General features: G+C 39.8%; 1 protein-coding gene across 1 annotated transcript in view; it reads right to left on the minus strand.

Annotated features, from left to right (window-relative positions):
* LOC126175409 (juvenile hormone esterase-like) overlaps positions 1-21,111 on the minus strand; it is a 114,103-nt gene that overhangs the window by 34,998 nt on the left and 57,994 nt on the right. The window contains exons 5-6 of the mRNA XM_049922204.1: positions 11,197-11,396; positions 3,089-3,239 (exon numbers count right to left, since the gene is read on the minus strand). Of these exons, the coding sequence (XP_049778161.1) occupies positions 3,089-3,239; positions 11,197-11,396 (351 nt within the window). The remainder of the gene's footprint in view (positions 1-3,088; positions 3,240-11,196; positions 11,397-21,111) is intronic.

Consider the following 21,111-nt stretch of genomic DNA (forward strand, 5'->3'; position numbering starts at 1 on the left):
TAATGATGTTCAGTAACTTAAGTCTCCAGTTTGAAGATTTGTTCGAAGTTAGAGGTTCATCACGCTTTCAGCTCCAACCACAGATGCAAACGGATACCCTTCTGTAATGTTTTCTATCTTTATATAGTAACTTTCAGCCTTTGAAGTATGACTTACGTGAATATAATTGTTTTATCCTGATATGCGTTCATTTGAATCACAATCCATTTCCCTTGTCTAGGTTTGCCAAGGCATTAACTTATTATTGCCAATGACTGTTAAACTTCTCCTGTTATATGTAACAAATCGTTTTTAATTCATTCGTTTAATAAACTAAGTTCATTGATATACCACTTTAATTTTGTAACAGAATATACTGTTTTGTCACTGCTTTGGTGGATAGTGATTTCATTACTTCAATACAGAGTCACATTAATATATTCCATCAAACATTCAATATAAAAGCAGATCCCACCTCGAATCACAAAATGACACAAGTGGGGCTCAATCATCTCATCAGGTATCTAGAACTTCCAAAAAAATAAGGCAGAGGTTATGGCGTCGCAGTTACAACAGTGAAAGCATCTAAATAGCTCCGTGAAAGTTACAACATTTAACACTAAAAATAAAGAATTTGAGCATGTTTTAAATCTGAGAAAAACTTCACATTCTGCGAAGACTCAATTAGTCTGGCGTAGGTGTTGAATACGAGGCACGTCCTGTTCAATGCCGACTGTTCATCGACGCATCGATGAGAAGTCTTAGAACACAAGTTTAATAGCAGTAGTTTTACGTAATGAAAACGAGCTTTCTTCCATTCCTGTGAAGTAAGCCACCAATACAAGAGAAACATCTACAAATATGAGAAACATCATGACAGAAGTAGAGTACATATGATACAGTGAGGCCCACTAGGCCTATTTCATTTTGTGTAACTGTAGCTTAAATTAAACTACGATAAACAGTAGATAAGGCACCTGGGAGCTCGTTGGCATATTCATTGATAGGATTGTACTAAGTGACATATCTTTTGCTGTCTTGGAGGAAGCTAACAGAACCCGAATCACACACTGCAAACTTGCTGTCTCTTATGTATGTTTGCTATCTCAAACACAAGATAGATAAACTACCTTTAATTTAACTGTAGCACACTCGCTACCAATGTAAAACTCTATTGCTCAATGTGGTTAAAAAAGCTATCGAGTTATCAACTAGTTCAGAAAATTCGGTCAAGAAAATTTACTTTAACTGGTAAATATTCTCAGCAAATTTAAATAAGAAAAATGGTCAAAAAATTATTAATAGTGCTTAAGTTCAAAGGGAGCTTTCAACATCGTATTCTTACGCTGTTTATGACGGCAAGCTTTTGCCGTAAACATGAATTTCTGAAAAACATTTGTAGACGCAAACTTATCACTTATATTTACTTGAACAGAGGAAACGGTATACTTGTTAAGGTAAATAATAATTTAAAGGCAATTAACTTGAATTACTCCAATTTTGGAGACTGCATGACATATTTTGAAATACTATGCGAACTCTCTGACGATTATTGAAAAGGTTAACAAATATAAGAACTGCCTTGCTTTGAGAAGGTATATGTTGAGATGCTGCTATTGAGATGAGGTTGCTGATGTCGTGACCATTATTAGAACAAGGCCTTCTGCTCGCAGACGCCGTTGTACTCTTGGTAGCCATACTCAGCAACTCAGTATTGCCATTAATTTTAGCATGGAAAATCTAGGACTCCGCAACTCAAATAATACAGACGATTTTTCCCGTCATCTGATGTTACCACTTACGATATTATGGCTGGCCGCACTAATTTTAAATTCTCAACATTATTGAAGTTAGGACGGAACCAGACGGGCGTCAGCACCCTTTGCCTACCAAACAGGCCTACGCATCTGTGTATTTTTACCTAGTGCACACGGCTCGGCGTCCCATGGTAAGCTTGCTTGCCAAAAGGAAAACACATAGCGGATCCCTTTCATAACTACATCCACATTATTTTACTGATCGAAAACTATTAAACCTGAGATAACATCAGTCAGTTTCTTTTACAAAATGAGGATTAATGATCAACTTACATCTATTAACATTTATTGCATTACGTATCTTCATTAAGGTATGTTGCTTGATGTCGTTTCCCAGAGGTCGTGGCTTCTCCCAATACGAGAATACTGTTGGAATCAGAACTTTCTCACATAATTCTATGTTTTATAAACTTTGAAAAATTTTGAACATAAATTTAGGTTACTTTACAAGGTCTACTGTTACTGCATTTACTACAGCGGCTTTGCGAAATCGTAGGTCATGTAATGTTGTCGATCCATCGTTGAGGCTGCTACTGTAAACAAAGCCGCGCAGCATGCATCTGGCTGAATTGCAGCTGTTGAAACAGGTGGCGAAAAACGGCTTTTTTTCACCTTGAATGGTCGCACATTGTCTAACAAACACCCTAACTGCACCGGAGCGAACACCAATGGGAACAACAGGGATCGGCCGTTTACACCTGGCGCCGACGGAAATTTTTAGTTTCGCCCCAAGTTTCTATTTTCATTCTGTGTAGAAGGTATAGTCTTGCGGAATCGGCTAAAGCTTTCCGAAGTGTCTTTTATTTAGTAAGCAGGCAATCACTGAGTCAGCTTCGTTCTCCTGAGTCAGATCCCGTATATGTTTTTCGGCTGAGTCCAAGAATATGTATGTAGTAAACTACCCATTCATTGCATCCATTGCCAAAGGGTTAACTGAGGTTAAATACCTAACAGCGTTAAGTTCGAAAAACAATAGCTCGTTAATTCAAGACGGTTGATAGTTCCTTAGCAACAGGACCAGTCTTGCTGGTTTTCCTTCAGACACTGTATGGATAGTGGCCGTTCTAGCCGCACAATTAATTCTCCAACAACATACATGCGTTAGATCCGCAACATGTAAAACCAGTCATTCTGCAGCACACAATCCATTGTTCAATAACTGAGATAGGAGAGGTGAGTGAATGGCCGTCGTTTAAGCTGCTAGATACTAGTAGAGAAACCGATTCAATAACCTGTGCACTTGTCTCACACTGAAGTAACGTAGATTGCCGTTGTAACATTTAAGTACGAACCAATCTCTCCGGAAGTGACTCCAGTCATGACGGGCACTCTATGGAAACGACCGTCGATGAGCGTCTGGACTGAAGACTCTGTGAGGAAGGCACCTTCGAGGTTTGGTTCGACGTGTGGTGACCATACTCCGTAGCTAAATAAAACCTTCAGCTGTAACCAAAAATAGCCATTAACAGAAAGTATTCTTTAATATCAGTATAAAAGCAAGTTTTATTGGTTACGAGAAATACGTTTTATTTATAGGAAAGAAGTTGTGGTCTGAAACATGTTTATTAAAAAGGAACTTACATTGGCAGATTAATTTTCTAAAGGGAAGTGGGCTGTTACAACCTCACAATGAACAACTTTACTTCTATTTTGTTACGGTTCGGTAAAGATGTATTAAATGACATGAGCAAAACGAAAAAAAGCTAAGTCGCACGGCCTTAATGACTCCGATATTCCAGGGATAGGGTCAGACCGTAAGTGGGACGGTTTGTTATTCCACGTTGGCACACTTCCTTCACAAACTGTGAATACTATTTCAAGGATAACTATCTAATAAATGTCCTAGTGTATTTTCTTGGTACACTCGCCATGTTAATTCTGTAATAAAGTCAGACCTTTCGAGAGTACCCACCACTCTCATTGTCAGGTAAGCAACTGACAAGTAACGGAACCGTATAGGTGTAGCTGTAGTGCCACGTCAGTGTGGTTCACTTACTCGTTCGACAGTCAGTTGTTTAAGTGATAATGACAATGTCGGCAAGAAGTGCACCCGGAACATTTAACAAAGGAAATCGGGCGAAAGACTTCGTAGTTAAATTATCTAATAAGTTTTGCTGATTAACCAACTATGTAATATGGCGTTGGTCACTAGATGTCACTGGAGGCAGATCCAGTAGTATAGAAAGAAGCGGGAAGTACTGTAAACACATAGCAGTTACAGCGGAGTAGGTCGGTCAGGAGATCTCAGTGATTTCGAACATGGAGTGCCTATTGGATGTTACCTTAGTAACAGATCCATCAGGGGCATCTGAAATATTCTAAAGCTGTCGAAGATGACTTAAGATGATGTGACTGTAAAGTGGAAACGCAAAGGGACAACCACAGTTAAACCAACGCCGGGCAGACCTCATTTGCTGATGGAGCGTCGAGCATTACGGAGAGTGGTTGTAAAACGGTATGAAATCAGCGGAAGGAATCACTCTTGTGTTCTAAAGTGCAACTAGTAGCCCAGCTGGGAAGTTAAAAAGAGTGGGGTGCACAGGTGGAGCAGTTCCACATGACCTAACATTTCTGTTGTCAATACTAAGTGACGTTTTAGGCGGTGTAGAGAGCGACGCCAGTGGACATTGGATGACTCTAAACGAGTGATATGAATTATGAATCACGCTATACCCTGTTGCAGTCCGATGGCTTTGGATTGTCGGATATCTGGAGAACGTTACCTGTCATCGTGTGTAGTGTTAATAGAGGAATTTAGAGGTGGTTTTACAGTTTTGGGGTGTTTTCCGCTGTTGTGGTGTGGCTGAGCGCTTGAGACACCGCTAAATTTGGAAGGGTATGAACGTATTTTGTAGCGTTACGTACTGTGAGCAGTAGAGGTACAGTTCTGAGATGATGATTATGTTAGCATGACAATGTACCTTGTCACAAAGCAGTATCTGTGACACAGTGGTTTGTGGACAGTACATTCCTGAAGCAGATAAGTCGTCCCAGATTCCAGACCTGAATCCACTGGCACATCTTTGCGTTGAGTTAGAACCTTGACTTCGCTCTCGACCCCTGTGCCGAACATAAATAGTTACTCTGGTTTCGTCTCTATAGGAAAAATGGGGTGCCGCCCGTCCACAGACAGACATCTCATTGAAGTTGTCCTTATTAGAATTCAGGCAATCTTAATGGCGAATCGTGGACACACCCCATATTAATGTCCACTAATGGGTGTCTGGATACTTTTGATCACAATGTTTGTGTAGTGAATCTTTGTGTTGTTGTTGTTGTTGTTGTTACCTTAGCGACCCAATCCCCTGTATGGATCACCATATATAATCTGAAGTGTCCTCACTTCGGCTGGCCGGGGTGGCCGAGCGGTTCTAGGCGCTTCAGTCCGGAAACGTGCTGCTGCTACGGTCGCAGGTTCGAATCCTGCCTCGGGCATGGATGTGTGTGATGTCCTTAGGTTAGTTAGGTTTAAGTAGCTCTAAGTTCTAGGTGACTGATGACCTCAGAAGTTAAGTCCCATACTGCTCAGAGCCATTTGAACCACTTGTCCTCACTTCCACGCGGCACCACGAAAGTGTTTAGGTTCCAAAAAACAGTAAATCAACTGGTAAAGAAATTTGTCACCTGTACTCCATTTTTCACCATTAGCATTCGAATCTGTTATCTTGAATCGAGTGCCAGTATAGCACATGCGTGCACAGGTTAGGTTAGCTACGAATGTGGATTAGGATATCACATTTTTGTTTTAGCCGATATGATTTTGATATAATTGTGTGATTCACTGTAAGAATGTGTAAATGAAGCCACTCATTGACAAGAAGTTTTCTTGTAATAGCAGTAATAATAGTCGTAATAACAGTAGTAGCAATTTTATTGACTTTACCTTGGATCACTGATGCTGAACATGTCATACTATTACAGGATAAACAGAAAGAAAACGTAATTCATGCATACAGGTGTTTAGATTCTCACACTTCAGTTTGACAAGTATGGGGCAAGTAGCTGGTCGTGGCCTTATGTTAGGCACTGTTTTGAAATCTGTCAGAATTCATTTAAAGAAACTCTGGAAAACCTAAATGAGGATGGTAGGATGAAGACTGGATCTACATCCTCCCTAATGAAAGGCCAGTCTGTTTAAAACAGCATATTTATTTACTGTCTGCCTGAGAAACGTGTGTAGAATGGGGGACACACATGACCAGCGCATTTGATGGCAGGAAAATGTTGGGTTGGCACCGTTTGAGACATTATATCTAAGAGACTGTGCAAACGTGAGGATCTAGACATGCTGCTGTGACGAGAGGCTATCGTCGGGAACAATGTGCTGCTGACACATGTCGCCATTGACAAGTGTGGGTTTTAACAGTAGATAAGCAGGCCACAGTGCAACATATTACCAGTCCATTCAATGCTGGACAACAACAATCCACCGAGTAGCCGTACAATCCTCTTTCTACGATGCGGAAGCTGCTGTCATATACGTGTATAATATTTCAGTATAATACATGTATCATCTTTGTTAACAATCTCCTCGCGGTTTATAGGTATATAATTAAAACATTGGGAATACAGAAAATTACGCCAGTCGACGAACTGCAGGCTTTACCCTTGAAACCTTTAATACAGAATGTTTAAAGTCTGCTCATCGCATTGTTTCTGTTAAGTATTACCGATCTCAACACAGAATTTCAACTACATGTTGTGTCACTTTACATTGAGAAAAATTATCTTTCCTCCAGCTTCAATATAGTAGTTACGTATAATATCTGCGTCGTCTTTGTTGAGATCGTCTACCCTTCGCCTGCCATCCCATCTCTTTTTAGTACAGTATTCTCCCAGTTCGATTATGTACAACTGTCTGTCACCCTCCTTTTTAGTTGAGTGCTTCTATGTGTGGTATTGATTCCCTCCATACCAAATATTCCTTTAAACCTACAGCCTTATACAGCATGTTCACCTCAAGTTTCAGCATCGTGATTATAAAATGTAATTCACTTATGATAAATAATCAGTACTGAAACACAGAAAGGGAACCGGATTTATAATACAGATTTACACGTACTTTACAGGCAAATAATGAAAACTATAGACAAAGCATAGTTTACAACCTTAGTTCAGTCCTGATTGTCTGGAAGGTATAGTTCTGCACAGGTCAACCTTTTTGTATTCTTATTCGCCTAGTAGACAAACTGCAGAATGATAATATATATATATATATATATACACATATACATATATATATATATATATATATATATATATATATATATATATATATATATATATATATATATATATAATGCTTAAAGCGAGCTAATCCAGTTGGGTTAGATCCAAATTTTTGACAGCATTGTTACTGGCAGTAGATCCACTACAACGTCCATTCGTCCAGTTCCAGTTTGTTGCAAGAGTGTATTTGCTTGTTTAAATAATGGACTGCAGTAACTGTCAAACTTTAAACTCTAGGATGCCAAAGGGCACTCTCTGGCTGTTAGATAACATGTGCTGATTTGGAGAGCGGACATAGGACGCCTGACCTAGTGCACAGTCATGTAGCAACTGAAATAAAAGTCTTATTGTGAAGAGATACGTTTCGATTATTTTAAACCATCTTCAGTGGTCAGATTTTTGTTTGTTTATTTGAGTCTTATTTGTCTTGCACGTGTATTAGTTGAGTATTTGCACACAGCATTTTCACTTCACTTAACACATGTACAGTTCCTTGTTAGGAAGTAACACTGCCCTCTCGCCACATTGTGTAGTTTGTTTTGCTACAAAACAAAACACAAGGTGAAAGTGCTATGTGCTGAGACACATGGAAGACGAAGAAGAATGGAATAAACAACAAAAATACCTGACCACTGAATATGCTTCAAAATAAAGCGAAACGCCTCTGGCCATCATAAAACTTTTATTATAGTTGCTGAAGACGTTAGTTAACCTATGTAACTTGTATATGTGCAACCGCGGAAATTTTTCATTGTTTGAAGATGAACAAATTAAGTTAAAAGAAGTCATTTTTATTTTAAAGAAACGTCACCAGTTTCTATGATTAATGTGGGAGTAAATAATTACAACCGCGCCAGGTACAATTTGGTAGTAGTTGAATGTTTTATGTAATTGTAGCTGAAGTAGTCCGACAGCCAACTACTAGGATCACGGTCATCTCTCCTACATTTACGAGATGAGACCTTACAAGTGGCGAACCGTGACACGATGCAGTTTTCGGATTTAGTAATCTCGGAAACGAACTGTATTGAACCACGCAAGGCAAGAACGTGGTACGTTCCAAGTGCAGGAAATACAACGATTTCCGACACCTGATGGAGAAGTGTAGTACATGTGAAACAGCGTACAGCATCAAAGAGCAGGAAAGAAAACGAATTCATTTGTACGACACACCACAACATTTCGACGATGGAGTGCAGCGAGTTATGTTGTCAAGCAGAAACGAGTGAAAGTGTCGCACAAAGCTTCACTGATGTAGAGGGTTGCATGCAAAATCCCTCCTTTAGACATGACTGAGTAAAAGTGTTGTTCTCGGGTGTGTTTAGGCTAAACTAATGCGTTATTTCAGAAAGTGAGAATCAGTCTAACGAGGCTAAAGTAGTAAAAGTCATGGAGGAACAGGCCGAAAAGGTTAACGAACAAAATGTTCAGTTATACAAATTGGGAACACAAATAAAAAAGGCAGACACAGATTCAGAAATCACAGAAAAGTCAGGAACAAACATAACAGCGACTTGTCTAGCGAACGTAACAGTAGATGTGGAAGATAATAAGGCAGAACAGGCACTTATGCAGAAAATACTGAAGGCCAATTGCGTTTAGAATATCTTACTAACAATAATGGGCAAGATGGGGGAGAACTCGTCCTACTTGGAAGAAATACAGAAAGAGAGAGGAAAACCAAGCTGAAATGAGAAAGGTAAAAACTGTGCAAGATGAATTCGTCACTGAGTGGAATCAACGGATCGAAACATACGAGAAATGGAGTCGCAATCGTAAACTAAGAATCCTGGAGGCTGAAGCAGCTGCGACGGGGTACGCGGAGAACTGTAGCTAGCTCAGAACACAGCTAACTACTGTGAAAGACGTGGCGAGAAACGTAGCAAAAAAGGTAACCGAAACTGGTGGTAGAATTGAGGTGGAAATCACCAAGGTCAATACGGTATCGGCAAGGTCTGTTGGCACTGTGACAACTAGCAACAATAACTGGGATATCTTCTTAATGGAGAAAGAAGCGACAAACGTCAATGATCCGTGTCGACTCAAGTCGAATCTTTTGGCCATTTATTTGTCTGATTTACTGGCATCTCGATGGGTGGTGTGATTGCAATGCAGTGTCTCTGGAGTTGCCGTTCGCGCGGCGGTGTGAAAAACAAGCCCTGCGAGCCCGACGGGACTTATTAAGGGACGAGCCCAGGAGTAGGACGCGGTCTGGCGGTGAGCTCTTTGAAAAACATGGCCTGCACGCCGAAGTAGCCAGTGTGCGTCTTTGAGGAATCGTCGCAGTTACTGGTCGTCTCCGGTTGTATTCGACTGCCTTAATTGCGTATTTGGCTGTCCGATCGTTGACAGAAATTTTAAGTGTTTGGACTGCATAGCACTTCCTGTGTAATGATCGGTATTACGCACCTGTTTGCTCACTGGGTTCCTGCCTTGCATGGCTCTCTGAGATTTGTTGCAGTTTAATTTGATGGAACAGTTACCATACGGTTTATTCAGAGTACGTTGGAGTATATTTAGTTTAACATATGTGATTTTGGAAATTATTTGGGCCACGTTGTGGTGTAAAATTGAAAGATTAATTAGTACTTAGGTATAGTTTGAAAATTTGTTGCATCTCATTTATTATTTTATAGAGATATGTGTTTTTCTCAAAATGAAATTTTGTGAATTTACAGGCGATTGCTAACATGTGTTTGAACTGTTTTAGATCCTATCGTGCAAGATTAAGACCTTAATGTATTTCTTATTGACTAAAAGGTTCTTCTAAATACAACCAATTACAGAGATAAGGCTTATAAATCCTTCATAACACCGATTGCGTTAACGGCCCTTTGCCGGACCTGTATTGCCAAGGCATTACACTTAGTGTATGTTTTCTGGACTTTAATTTGCTCACTTCGTTTTATCTGGTTCGCGTTAGCCTTGGTCTCTGAGATACATTGGCGTGTGGTGCTGTAAATTTATCTTGTTTTAAACTTCCTGTTATGTTAAAACGTTTATAGGCATTTCTGGATGCGAGCTGACTGAATAATTTTCTGGCTTCTTAGCATTAGATTCAAAACGCGCTTTTTGGCGAGTAACGTTAGAGGAGGCTTTAGTTATCTTGGCCTAATTTATTTGTGCTTAGGGTAAGGTATTCTTTTTGACACCTTTTGCTATTTGTATTGCTTGATAGTAGACGTGCTTGGCGCGACCGCGAGGCCTGCTGTTGTGGCACCGCGGTATCGGCTGGTATTTGTGACGGCATCGCACCGTGGTGCTCAAGTTTGTTTATGTCGGTTGTCTGCAGATTAAGTTGACTTTTATCAGCCTTTCTCTTCACCACCTAAAGGTTATTGTTCAACGTCTGCTGTATATGCAGATGTCATGTTTTCAGGTCGTTGTGAGCTTCATATTCGGTCAGTTATACTTATTTCACTCTGATTGCTAGCGAGCCTTATTGTATAAGTCTCCTGCGGCAGTGCTTTGCGTACAAAACTTTACCTTATCTGAAAGTTACTTTTAAAATCCTTAATACTTTAACTTAACGTCAGTATGTGTCTGTTAATATTGTTTCATTTTTGAAGAAAATTTTTCTATTTTTGAACAAAATATGTCTAGTGTTCCACTTTTACAGATTTAGATCGTCTGTTACGGCTTTTTGTGTCTACCTATCTTAATGCCACGATTGTGTATTGATAACATGGAGAGTATGTTCTACAGAAATCTTTCATTTAACTGTAATTAAATATTAAATGTGAAGTTATAACCTAGGTGCTTAATAATTTGATATGTTCTTTTTAAATTCTCAAAAAAAAATATTTTTTAATTTCCATTATGCTGCCACTAATTTTGATTATTGGTTAATCTTAAGTGGTGAATTCCAGAGCATGTTTATATTGGCACGTATTGTTAATGCTCTTTGTTACAGTATTACGTTTACCAAAAATAGGTATGAAGCTGTAAATGACAAATGATAACAATTGTGGGACTGTCCTTCGAGGTCTTGTTTTCCTATCTCGCCCTACTTTCAACTGTTGAAACAAGTCTGTCGTAGTTGTGCCAAGTTGGCACTTTAAAGATTTGCAGCGTTCAATGTATTTGAGTAATGAGGGAGTGTGCACATCTGTACGTGTGTGTGTGTGTGTGTGTGTGTGTGTGTTATCGCTTGTGCTAATATGATACGTACCTCGTCCGTCAAGAGGACGGAGTTGTCAACGACCAGATCCGTTGCGTCCCGAGAACGCAGGAATTCAACCAGCTCTTGTGAGTCATTCGTTTCCAAGCCAAGTATGGAGCCCAGTCGGAAAGCGTTCCAGCGAGCCTGGTCCAAGCGATTTGGACGTCCGATGAAGTTGCCGCTCTGAATAATGATCCTTGAGAAGAGTCCTGTGCAAATTCAGACCTATGTCAAACAACGTTCATAAAAATCTCAACACGAGACGTAGGAGATAGCTAAAAAGTGAATGATTATTTTGGAAACTACACTGTCCGCATCTCATCATCATCATCGTCACCGTCATAATCATCATCACAACCGTATTTTAGGATTAGGCCTTTTGGGCTGTTCCGCGTCAGAATCGTTGACGCCACTTCTCTAAGGGATTGTTGGGCCTTATAGTTCTATAGCTTTACTTATCCTGTTATTAGACATGCGTCAAACATGGTCTTTCCAAATGTCTGTATTTTTCAACTGAAGTTGGAAAGGGTTCAACATTTAGTTCTTATCTGGTCCAGTAACAAATAGCACATTCTGCAGCGGAGGAACTTCATCTCTATGAAACGATTCCTCGTCATTGATCAGCTGTTAGAGCCCAACATTTGCTACCATACAGTAGCAAAGGTAAAGCTGTTACTTCGTAAAGTTTAATTAATATTATTTCAGTGCAATATGTTTTAATGTAAGTTGTGTGGTTAGAATATGTCTGATCAATTTTAGCTCTCCGTATTCGTACTTGGGACATTTAAAATTCCCAAGTAGATATTTAAATTCTAGTACCTGTTCAATTGTTTGTCCATCTATAATAATTTTAGCTCTAATGAGTTCCAGTTCTTGAAATTCCATCACCTTTGTCACATGTTTTTTATCTGTCGATATTCTCATTCCCTATTTAGCGTCTATTTCATTCAAATTATGCACTGTAATTTGAACCTTTTCTTCAGATTCTCCTGTTATGCGTTAATCATATGCAAGTAGCAGCATCAATTAAAATTATCACCTGTTAATGCGTCTCTTAATATAATCAACCATTTAGGAGTGAGATTATCAATGTAAACATTGAAAAGGATGTGGGCAGTTAGCAGCCTTTTGTACCTACTTAATTACCACTGGCAGATTCTGCCCTAGTCCTTACAGTAAGGATCCTCATTTTGATATTCTTCTTTATAGCTGAATTGCTGTAATCAGACGTGCGGGAGTTTTAGTTGCCTTTAGTGATTCTGGTATCATTTAGAGTTTAACCTTCTGAAACGCCTTTTTAGAATCGATAAAAACATAATAAGTTGGTAACCCAATTCTCTTCTTTCTGCTGTTGCTTGTGTCAAAGTGAATAGACGGTACATGATCCTCCTTTCCTAAAACCGTGTTGTATCTCCAACATTCGTGCTTCCGCGAAGGGTATTAATCTTTTTTTTATTATTTCATCATACAGATTGTAACAGAAATTTAGCAAATTTCTTCCTCGGTAATTGGCGCATTGTGATTTATCGCCTTTCTTATAAGTAGCGCATAACAAAGCTTCAGTTCTTTCATCCGTGAGATATTCGCTCTGACAGCAAACATTCATAAAATTATAAAGTCATTCCTTTAGTTGATCAGACGCATATTCAATAGATTTCATGTTTGTACTACATGTGCACAGCGATTTTTTGTTTTTTTCAAGCACTTTTTGCAGTTAGTCCAACATTATCAGATCTAAAGAGTCATTGGTATTGGCGTTTCTTTCTGTAACTTCTTCAGTATCAGTCCATAAGCATTTGAAGAACTATAAAAACTCCTTTTTGGATATTATATTTAGGAAATCTCGTTCTTTTTTATTAAAGTTGTATGCATTGTTTTGTCTTCCATGAATATCATGTTATACTTTACTCACGGATCTATTCCAAGTTTCCTGTTTAGTTCTTCGTATTTCTTTCCTTTCTGAAATAGATTTGTTTTTACAACTCTCTCTGTAACTCATACTATTATATAATGAATAGATTTTTTTTATATACGCTTCTTTATTCATTAACTTCCTAACATGGTCTTTCCAAAGCAATCGTCTGGTTTTAGAGTATTTATTTTTCCTCGTTCCTAATGCGTCGGCGGTTGGTTGCGTTATAATTTCGTTAATAGTATTGCATTCTCCACTTATGCTGTTAGTTTCTGGTTTCATTGGACAGTTCTCATTCAGTATCTTGTCAATATCTAATATTTTAAGCACAGGATGCAGAATACAATGATAAGCGTTTGTTTAAATTAATCTTGTTTTGATTTTGAGATTTATGTATAGTTTGCTTAATACAGCAACAAAGCTACCATAAAAGGAGAGCAGATAGTCTATGTCTTTCACACTCACCAGGTGATATATTCAATACAAGATAAAGATAATTATGTCATTGTGATGCATGCTCATGAGGATTTCAACCGAAAGCCGATAGTTCTTAATTCATACCTTATTTGTTTATTTTTATCATTAGATATAAATAAGATAATAATGACAGCAATTCTCCATAACTAATAATTTTTAGCAATTTCCGCTTCATATAACGAAGGTCTGAAGGGGGACGTGTGTAACTGTGATCAAAACTTCACTTTTCGATTTTGTTTGTAATTTACTGACAGCTATTTTCCAAAGTCTCATTTCCTAAAATAAATGGGAAGTAATGAAAAAAATTTACGTTGTTTGATGTTTTCTGGCCACTCTCCCTTTCCAACTGTTTGTGGACTAAGAGTTTCTGACAGGCAAAAAATGGATTCCTGAATGTGTAATGAATGCTATGAAACCCACATTTAGGTTCCTGGCAAATCCTGGCCTTCTAAGGAAGTGTGTTCAAGGCAGAACTCAAAAGCCAAATGAATTTGTGAATGCATTTATCTTGCCCCTAGAAAACATTTTCATGAACTTAAGTTATAATTGAAACATATGACGCAGTAATTGTTTTTAATCACGGAAACAGTGTTACAACTTTTGAGCTTCAGGGCTGGCGCGTTCACTGTTACAGTTCTTGAGAGAATTGACCTACGTCGTTTGTCTAGAGCTGAAATGTCTGTACAGGATCTAGCAAAGGAAAGAAGACGAAGGAAAGAAGTTACAAGACAAATCTTGAGGACAAAGGAGATCCTGATCACAGTTATGGAGCATTATGAGAAGGTGTAATTGAATGAATAAAAGTTTAAGCTTTAAATTAATTTCTCGGAAACTACATTTTCTGACCTTTGTGTACCTTTTCCTCAGAACACCTTTGATATAACGCTTTAATATTTGGACCACGCGCCTCTCAATGGGAAACAAACAAAGTTGCAGATCTAAACTTTCTAATGTTTTGTTTAAGAGAGATGTGTAAATAAAAGTGATGAAATTCCTATATCGATTCCTACCAAAAACATGAACCACTTCATAAAATCTTTTTTCATCAAAGGTATTCAAAACTCCTTACGTATAATAGTTTATATCGATGTAGGCATACTACTGATCAACTTTGGCAATTATTGGTTTAATAGGTTATGAGGAAAATAATTATTAATAAGTATAGATGTATAAAAATTGATATTTCTACACCAGTTTTTAAAATCAAAGGTAAATTTTGAAAACTGGATTTGAAATTTCTTATTACTGTTAACATTAACCACATAAAATTTTAGTTGTTCATCTTTAATATCTTAGGCACACTGTCCGATAACAAGGGAGAATGCATTTAATGCATGTCGCCGTCTCACCCTCTCCATACAGAGTGGTACCTCTGAAACGTTTCTCGGACTCTGGAACGCGTCTTGCGAAGCCGCGCTTGGTCGAGAGTACTTCACGCACTCGCTGTGCGGCGCGCGAAACAAATTAGGTTGCAGATTCAAACACAATCGTTTGCTGGTGGATCCTATATAGTATCATATCAATCTAAATAGGGCCTCGCTAGACCTGCGACATATAATTAAAATTGTCACTACTCCTGTACCGCTAATACCTGTTCTGTACCAGTTTAACTACACTTAGAAAGACTCATAGGCGCTACTACAACGCCCCCAGGTGGTTTATAGTAACTCGCAGTATTTCCTTGTGAGCAGTAACTTTTCATTGGTTGAATTAGAGCTATCAAAAGCTGTTTCTTTCACCATCCAACGCCATCTCCACTAACTAATATCTCCTCACGATGGTACGAAACTTCTGTGTACGAGAGGCTTTAAAGTAATGCAACATATTTTTTCCTCAGTCAGTTTCGGTTAGAAAACACAGTTGTTGTGGAATGTGGTGGAATATTCCAGCTTCAACATCATATGTAGTGTCATGGAGTTCTGATAGGTGCTGGCGCTATAAGTAACTTTCAAAGTTGCGTCTGTAGCGGATGTTCGTTCCAAGCAGAGAGCTGTCATTGAATTTCTTTTGGCGGGAAACCAGAGCGTTACAGACATTCATAGGTACTTCCAGAACACCTATGGAGACCTGACAATGAACAAAAGCAAGGTGAGTCGTTTGGTGAGACGACCGTTATCATTGCAACAAGATTACGGCAACCTGTCCGATCTCCCGCCAGCCAGCTGACCACACACAGCTGCGACTCTTGCAATTTTGGAACGTGTGGCCATTCTCATTCGAGGTTATCGACGGATCACAGACAAACACCTCGCTGCTCAACTAGACGTCTCCGTTGGTAGTGCTGACACGCAAGACCACCACTTGAGTACTCAAAACTGTGTGCCCGCTGGGATCATCGCCGCCCAACGGAAGGCCAGGAAGAGCAGTGAAGGCCATCTGTGCGAAGTTGCTTAAGCTTTACGAATCTGATCGTGAAAATTCTTTGTGGACGATCGTCACAGACGATGAAACATGCGTTCATCACTTTGAACCAAACGACAGTCCATAGAGTGGCGCCACACCACCTCTCCTCCAAGGGAAAAGTTCAAAGCCGCATCTGCAGCCGGTAAAGCCATCACGACGATCTTCTGGAACTCTGTAGTGTCTATTCTGTTTGATGTCCTCCCTCATAGTGCAATGATCAACTCTGAAGTGTACTGCTGTCCTTAGGAAATCGAAGAAACGATTTCTCGGTACTGGTCGTCACAAAAACGCAAAGGAATATCTCCTTCTGCATGACAACGCAAGGCCTCACACAGTTCTACACACCTAAGAGGAGCCCAGAAAACTTCATTGGACTGGGCTTTTCCATCTACACTACAGCCCGAATCGCGCACATTCCGATTTCGATATGTTTGGCCAAATGAAGGATGCACTCTATTGGAAGCAGTACGTCTATGATGCGGAGGTTACTAATGCAGCAAGACTTTGGCTCTGTTGTCGATCAGTGGAGTGGTACCATGTGGGCATACTGGCCGTCCAGTAAGGTAGCGTAAATTGCATTTAACGGAGATTGTGTTGAAAAAGAGTAGGGAGTAATATGGTGTATTCTAATCCCGAATAAATCCAACCTGCTTTCAGAAAAAAAAGTGCTGCATTGCTTATTTAACGCCCCTCGTAACTAGCATGTGTTTGCTAACCAAACCGTAACCCTCGCCCAGAACAGTGAAAATGATTTAAGCCGAAGTCCTCGTCCGTGCACGGGAACGTACGTTTAAAGTCCTGAAACCTTCCGTGCAAACACAATGACATTAAGAATCACTGATGGCCATTCACTCCCCACATCAGACATACAATACTTAAAATGTCATCTCCCCTCCATAGTGCCCACTCCTTGTTACCTACAACACCGAAAGTTTTCGATCGATTTCTGACACCTATAGCACTTTAAAACACGACCTCAACCTTAGAGAAAATGCAGATTATCTCCAACAATTGCGAGAGTAGCCGGACACTTCCAGATTTTGCATGGTCCCAGCCAGCACATGAAATCATTTCAACTGTCATGTCATCAAAGCATCGATCTCAGGAGCTGTATGCAGGCGTTTTCGTTGACCACTTCCTGGTTCCGCTTGTAGTCCTCAGCAAAGTGCTTCAACCTGGAAGGACTTCTAAATCGTTTATTTCCATCATAATCTGGAAAACAGTTGCTGTGAGGGGGAAGTTACTAGCCCTCAGGCCAAAATAGTAGTCTCCTACCACAACCCATTTACAAGGATTACAAAAGGACTATCTCATACTTTCCAGGATGGATAAAAGAATCCAATCCACGGAAGAATTCCCAGTAGTCCAGCAGCGACTGAGTAGCGTTGCTTCGTGGCGGAAGCAGACAGCGCACAGCAGGGCGGAGCACGAGTCACTGCTGGACTAGTGCTTGTTGTTAGTTTTTCGCTGGCCCTCTCAACGCATATCGATAAAACGAATATCGCACTGGACTAATTTGGGACAGCTATACTGAATGAGCATGTGAAATTCTACTTGAATATGTTTCAGTTTATAGCGTAAACATACTATCTGTGCGACACAGGGTGTCGCATAAGGCATGTAATCGATAGTATTTGTTTTGGCTGATTTGTTTTGGGCGGCCCCAGCAAAGCATTGCGAAAACAAAACTGGGAATACCTTCTTAAACACTAGAGAAAATTAACCTTACGATTCTGCTCATATGAGAGCCATCCAGTATACACACAGTCCAGTCACATTAACATGGCTACAATCTGTGTTCAGTGTCAACATGCAATAACCACTCACAGGCTGCAGTTGGCGGTACTGACAGTGGAGGCTGTATTAAGTGTTTTGAGGCGATCCAGAAAAGAGTGTAACCATAATGTGTCACAATGTGGAAATGGAGCAATTTATCTGACGTTCAAAAGGGCATAACCATTGGCATCTGGGGCAAGAATGGAAGCATTTCCGAAATGGCTAGATTTATAAGCTTTGGCGTGCTGGCGTGTTTAAAGTACCACGTGCATGACAAAATGGTGCAATCCAAAGCTGGTGGCGAGGTAGCAGTGGTGCACCATGCACCGTAGATGACAGGAGTGAATGACAACTGTGGAGATGTGTTTGGGTCATTAGACGTGCAGCTGTTGAGCAACTAACCAGGCAGATGAACCAAGGGGCTACCAGCAATATCTCCTCAATGTCCGTTCAACGAAAGTTGTGTGTATGGCCTCTGCAGCAAGCAGCTGCTTCATCAATCTTGCTGTTCACTGGAGATGAAGGCTGAGATTCGGAAGCCAGCATTGCAGCTAGACGCCCACTAAGTGGCGACAGGCGGTCTTTTCAGATGAATCTTGTTTTACACTGGACGAATGGCCACTAGCATGTACTGTGTGAAAAATCTGAGAGCAAACACTTTGCTACAATCGCCATTGTGGAAGCCACAATGGATCAACACAAGTATGTATCTATCACTGAGGACCATGTCCATTTCTTTGTTTGGCATCTACCAGCAGGACAATGCAATGTGTCACACAGCTCCGATATGAGTTTACTGTACTACCCTGGCCACCAAACTCCTCAGATATAAATCCTATTGAGAAAATGTAGGACCACCTCGATAGGATTTTTCGCGCTATGGATCCTAGCGCAGCTGCAATGGAGTGGGCATGACTCCACATCCCTGTTTGTAACTTCCAGAAACTCGTGGACTTTCTCCCTGGATGTTCTGCAGGGGACAGTGCTGTAAAATTTCCTGGGTTTTGACAGGTGGTCTTTTTAATGTGGCTGGACATAATATAAAAAAAGACTTGAATATGCACTGCTGGAAAGGAAATGCCACACTGTCAAGGCCAGGGTTCAGTGGCACCAGTCTAAAATATGTGCATACTGCGGGTTTGTAATATTAGTGATATATTTGTCACTGTCATCAGCAATCAGATGGCGCTCAGAAGGCTCGTGTCTATACTTTCTGTTTTGTCACTGCAGCCAGTAACTGCACTGAGTTTAGAGTGCCTGAAACATTCATTCTAGGGTGCAACCACGCCCCACTGACGTACTTGTATTGTACACTTCCAGCATTTTGAATGGGGTCGCATTGTAGGCGTCTGGGAAGCTAGATAGAGGTACTGACAGAATGCTCCGCATGCTCAACATAACGTATCAGTGGTGATTAGCTGCTCTGGACGGTGGGCTGTGGAACAACTCCACACATGTAGACCACGCTACTGCCATTCATTCGATAGTAAGGTGATGCAGTTCTTCAGCAGGACAATGCAGTTTCCCACATGGCTATAACGTGTTCTTCGCACTGTACAATTACTACCATGGCTAGCAAGATCACCAGATCTCTCGCCAATTGAGGACGTTTGGGACATAATGAAATGGGAATGTATTTGTTGTCCAGGGCTGCAAGAACCATTACTGAATCGCAACAAAAGGTGCAAGATGCTTGCGACAATCTGCCACAGGCTTCTGTTCAGCACCTTCATGTGCATGCGAGAACCCATACCAGCTTTGCCGTTTGATTGGTGTACACATAATATGGATGCGACAACCTGGCACCCTTTGTTGTGACTTGTGTCTTTCATTTGTTGCAAATCGAATTAGTTCATGCCTCAAGATAGACAACCTACTGACAGAATTTCAAATTGGGTTTCTGTCCCTCTTTCCCATGAAGATCATGTCTACAACTTCCACGCATGACACAAATGTATTGACGTTTGTCTATTGATCACTTGCAGTCTGTATGTCTTGTAGTTTTCACACAGCTTCTGAAGTCCTCATGGTACCCATGAATAGTCTGTATTTAAGAATGAACTGTGGTAGTTCAATAAATTCAAAACTTTTTATGGATGTAGCATCTTGGATGAGTAAGTTGACTATAATTACTTGAACGACCTCATGTGCAATCATGATGCATAGTTTTTGTATACAAAAAATGGCATTTACTCATCTTACTCTTGGATACATGAGTAGTATAGTGATGACAATTCTGGTGCAAGGAGTATACTTTTTAAAAATTTCTCAATTTAAATATAAGATTTCAGTTTGGCTATATCCCACAATCAAACATTTATCTATTAAAACAACCGAATTTTTTATTTATAAAAATATAAAAATTTATTAAATTTTTTCTTTATAAGTTAAAACAAAACATGATTAATGCGTAGGAGGAATTTAAATTTGATAAAAGTATTTTCAATGAAACAAGAGACGAAAAAGTCAAAAGTAAAGTTTCCAAAAAATATTTTAGATCATTAATTATAAAATATTTGAGAAATGAATATAATGAAGCTATTGATCGTTTAAAAGCACTTAATTCTGAAGAATGTTATGCAGGGTGTCTCACCTAACTATGCCACCACAAATACCTCTGGAACAACAATAGATATTCAAGAACGGTTCTCACGAGCATGAATGTACGGCAGGGGCTTCGGAAACCAAATACTGTGCAAAATGTTAAAATGTAAACAAATACTATTTTCAACACAAAATGGTGTACTTTTAAGTGAACACACCTATTATTTCGCATGCAATCAATAGCATGAAAAATCGGAAAAATAATGACATTGGTTGCATTGCAATACATCAATTACATCCCGAGAGATTGTTAAGGGAAGTTGTTGCTTTTAATAAATGAAGCACACAGCTAACGCATGTCCTGAGACTCAAGCGTACACCTCTCGCTGCCTGTGTCAAGGGCTCACAGAATAGGAAGGTATACACAATCCACAAAAATAAACAAGTAACACATCCAACGAAAAATTACGTTTTTCACATTGTAAATGTATGTTTATTCTAGCGAAATGACAACTAGAGCTGCAATTAGAGATAACACACTTTAGTTCATTTTGCTAAACACATTTACTAGTGGCCTGTCGCCCACTGAAACTGTACTGTCGTGCATTACATCCAGCACAGAAAATACACCCACATCTTGATCACTGAAACTGTGTCACATCAACATACGTTCGAAGTGCCCTCCGTTTGCATCAATACACGTTTGCAGACGGGTAACGAGACAGTGTTGCACAGATTGTAGAGTTTCTACAGATATTGCCGCACATGCCGCAGTAATACGATGTTGCATATCCTCTACTGTCGTTGTCGTT

The sequence above is a fragment of the Schistocerca cancellata genome, chromosome 3 (assembly GCF_023864275.1).
Source record: "Schistocerca cancellata isolate TAMUIC-IGC-003103 chromosome 3, iqSchCanc2.1, whole genome shotgun sequence".
NCBI classification, from domain to species: Eukaryota; Metazoa; Arthropoda; class Insecta; order Orthoptera; family Acrididae; genus Schistocerca; species Schistocerca cancellata.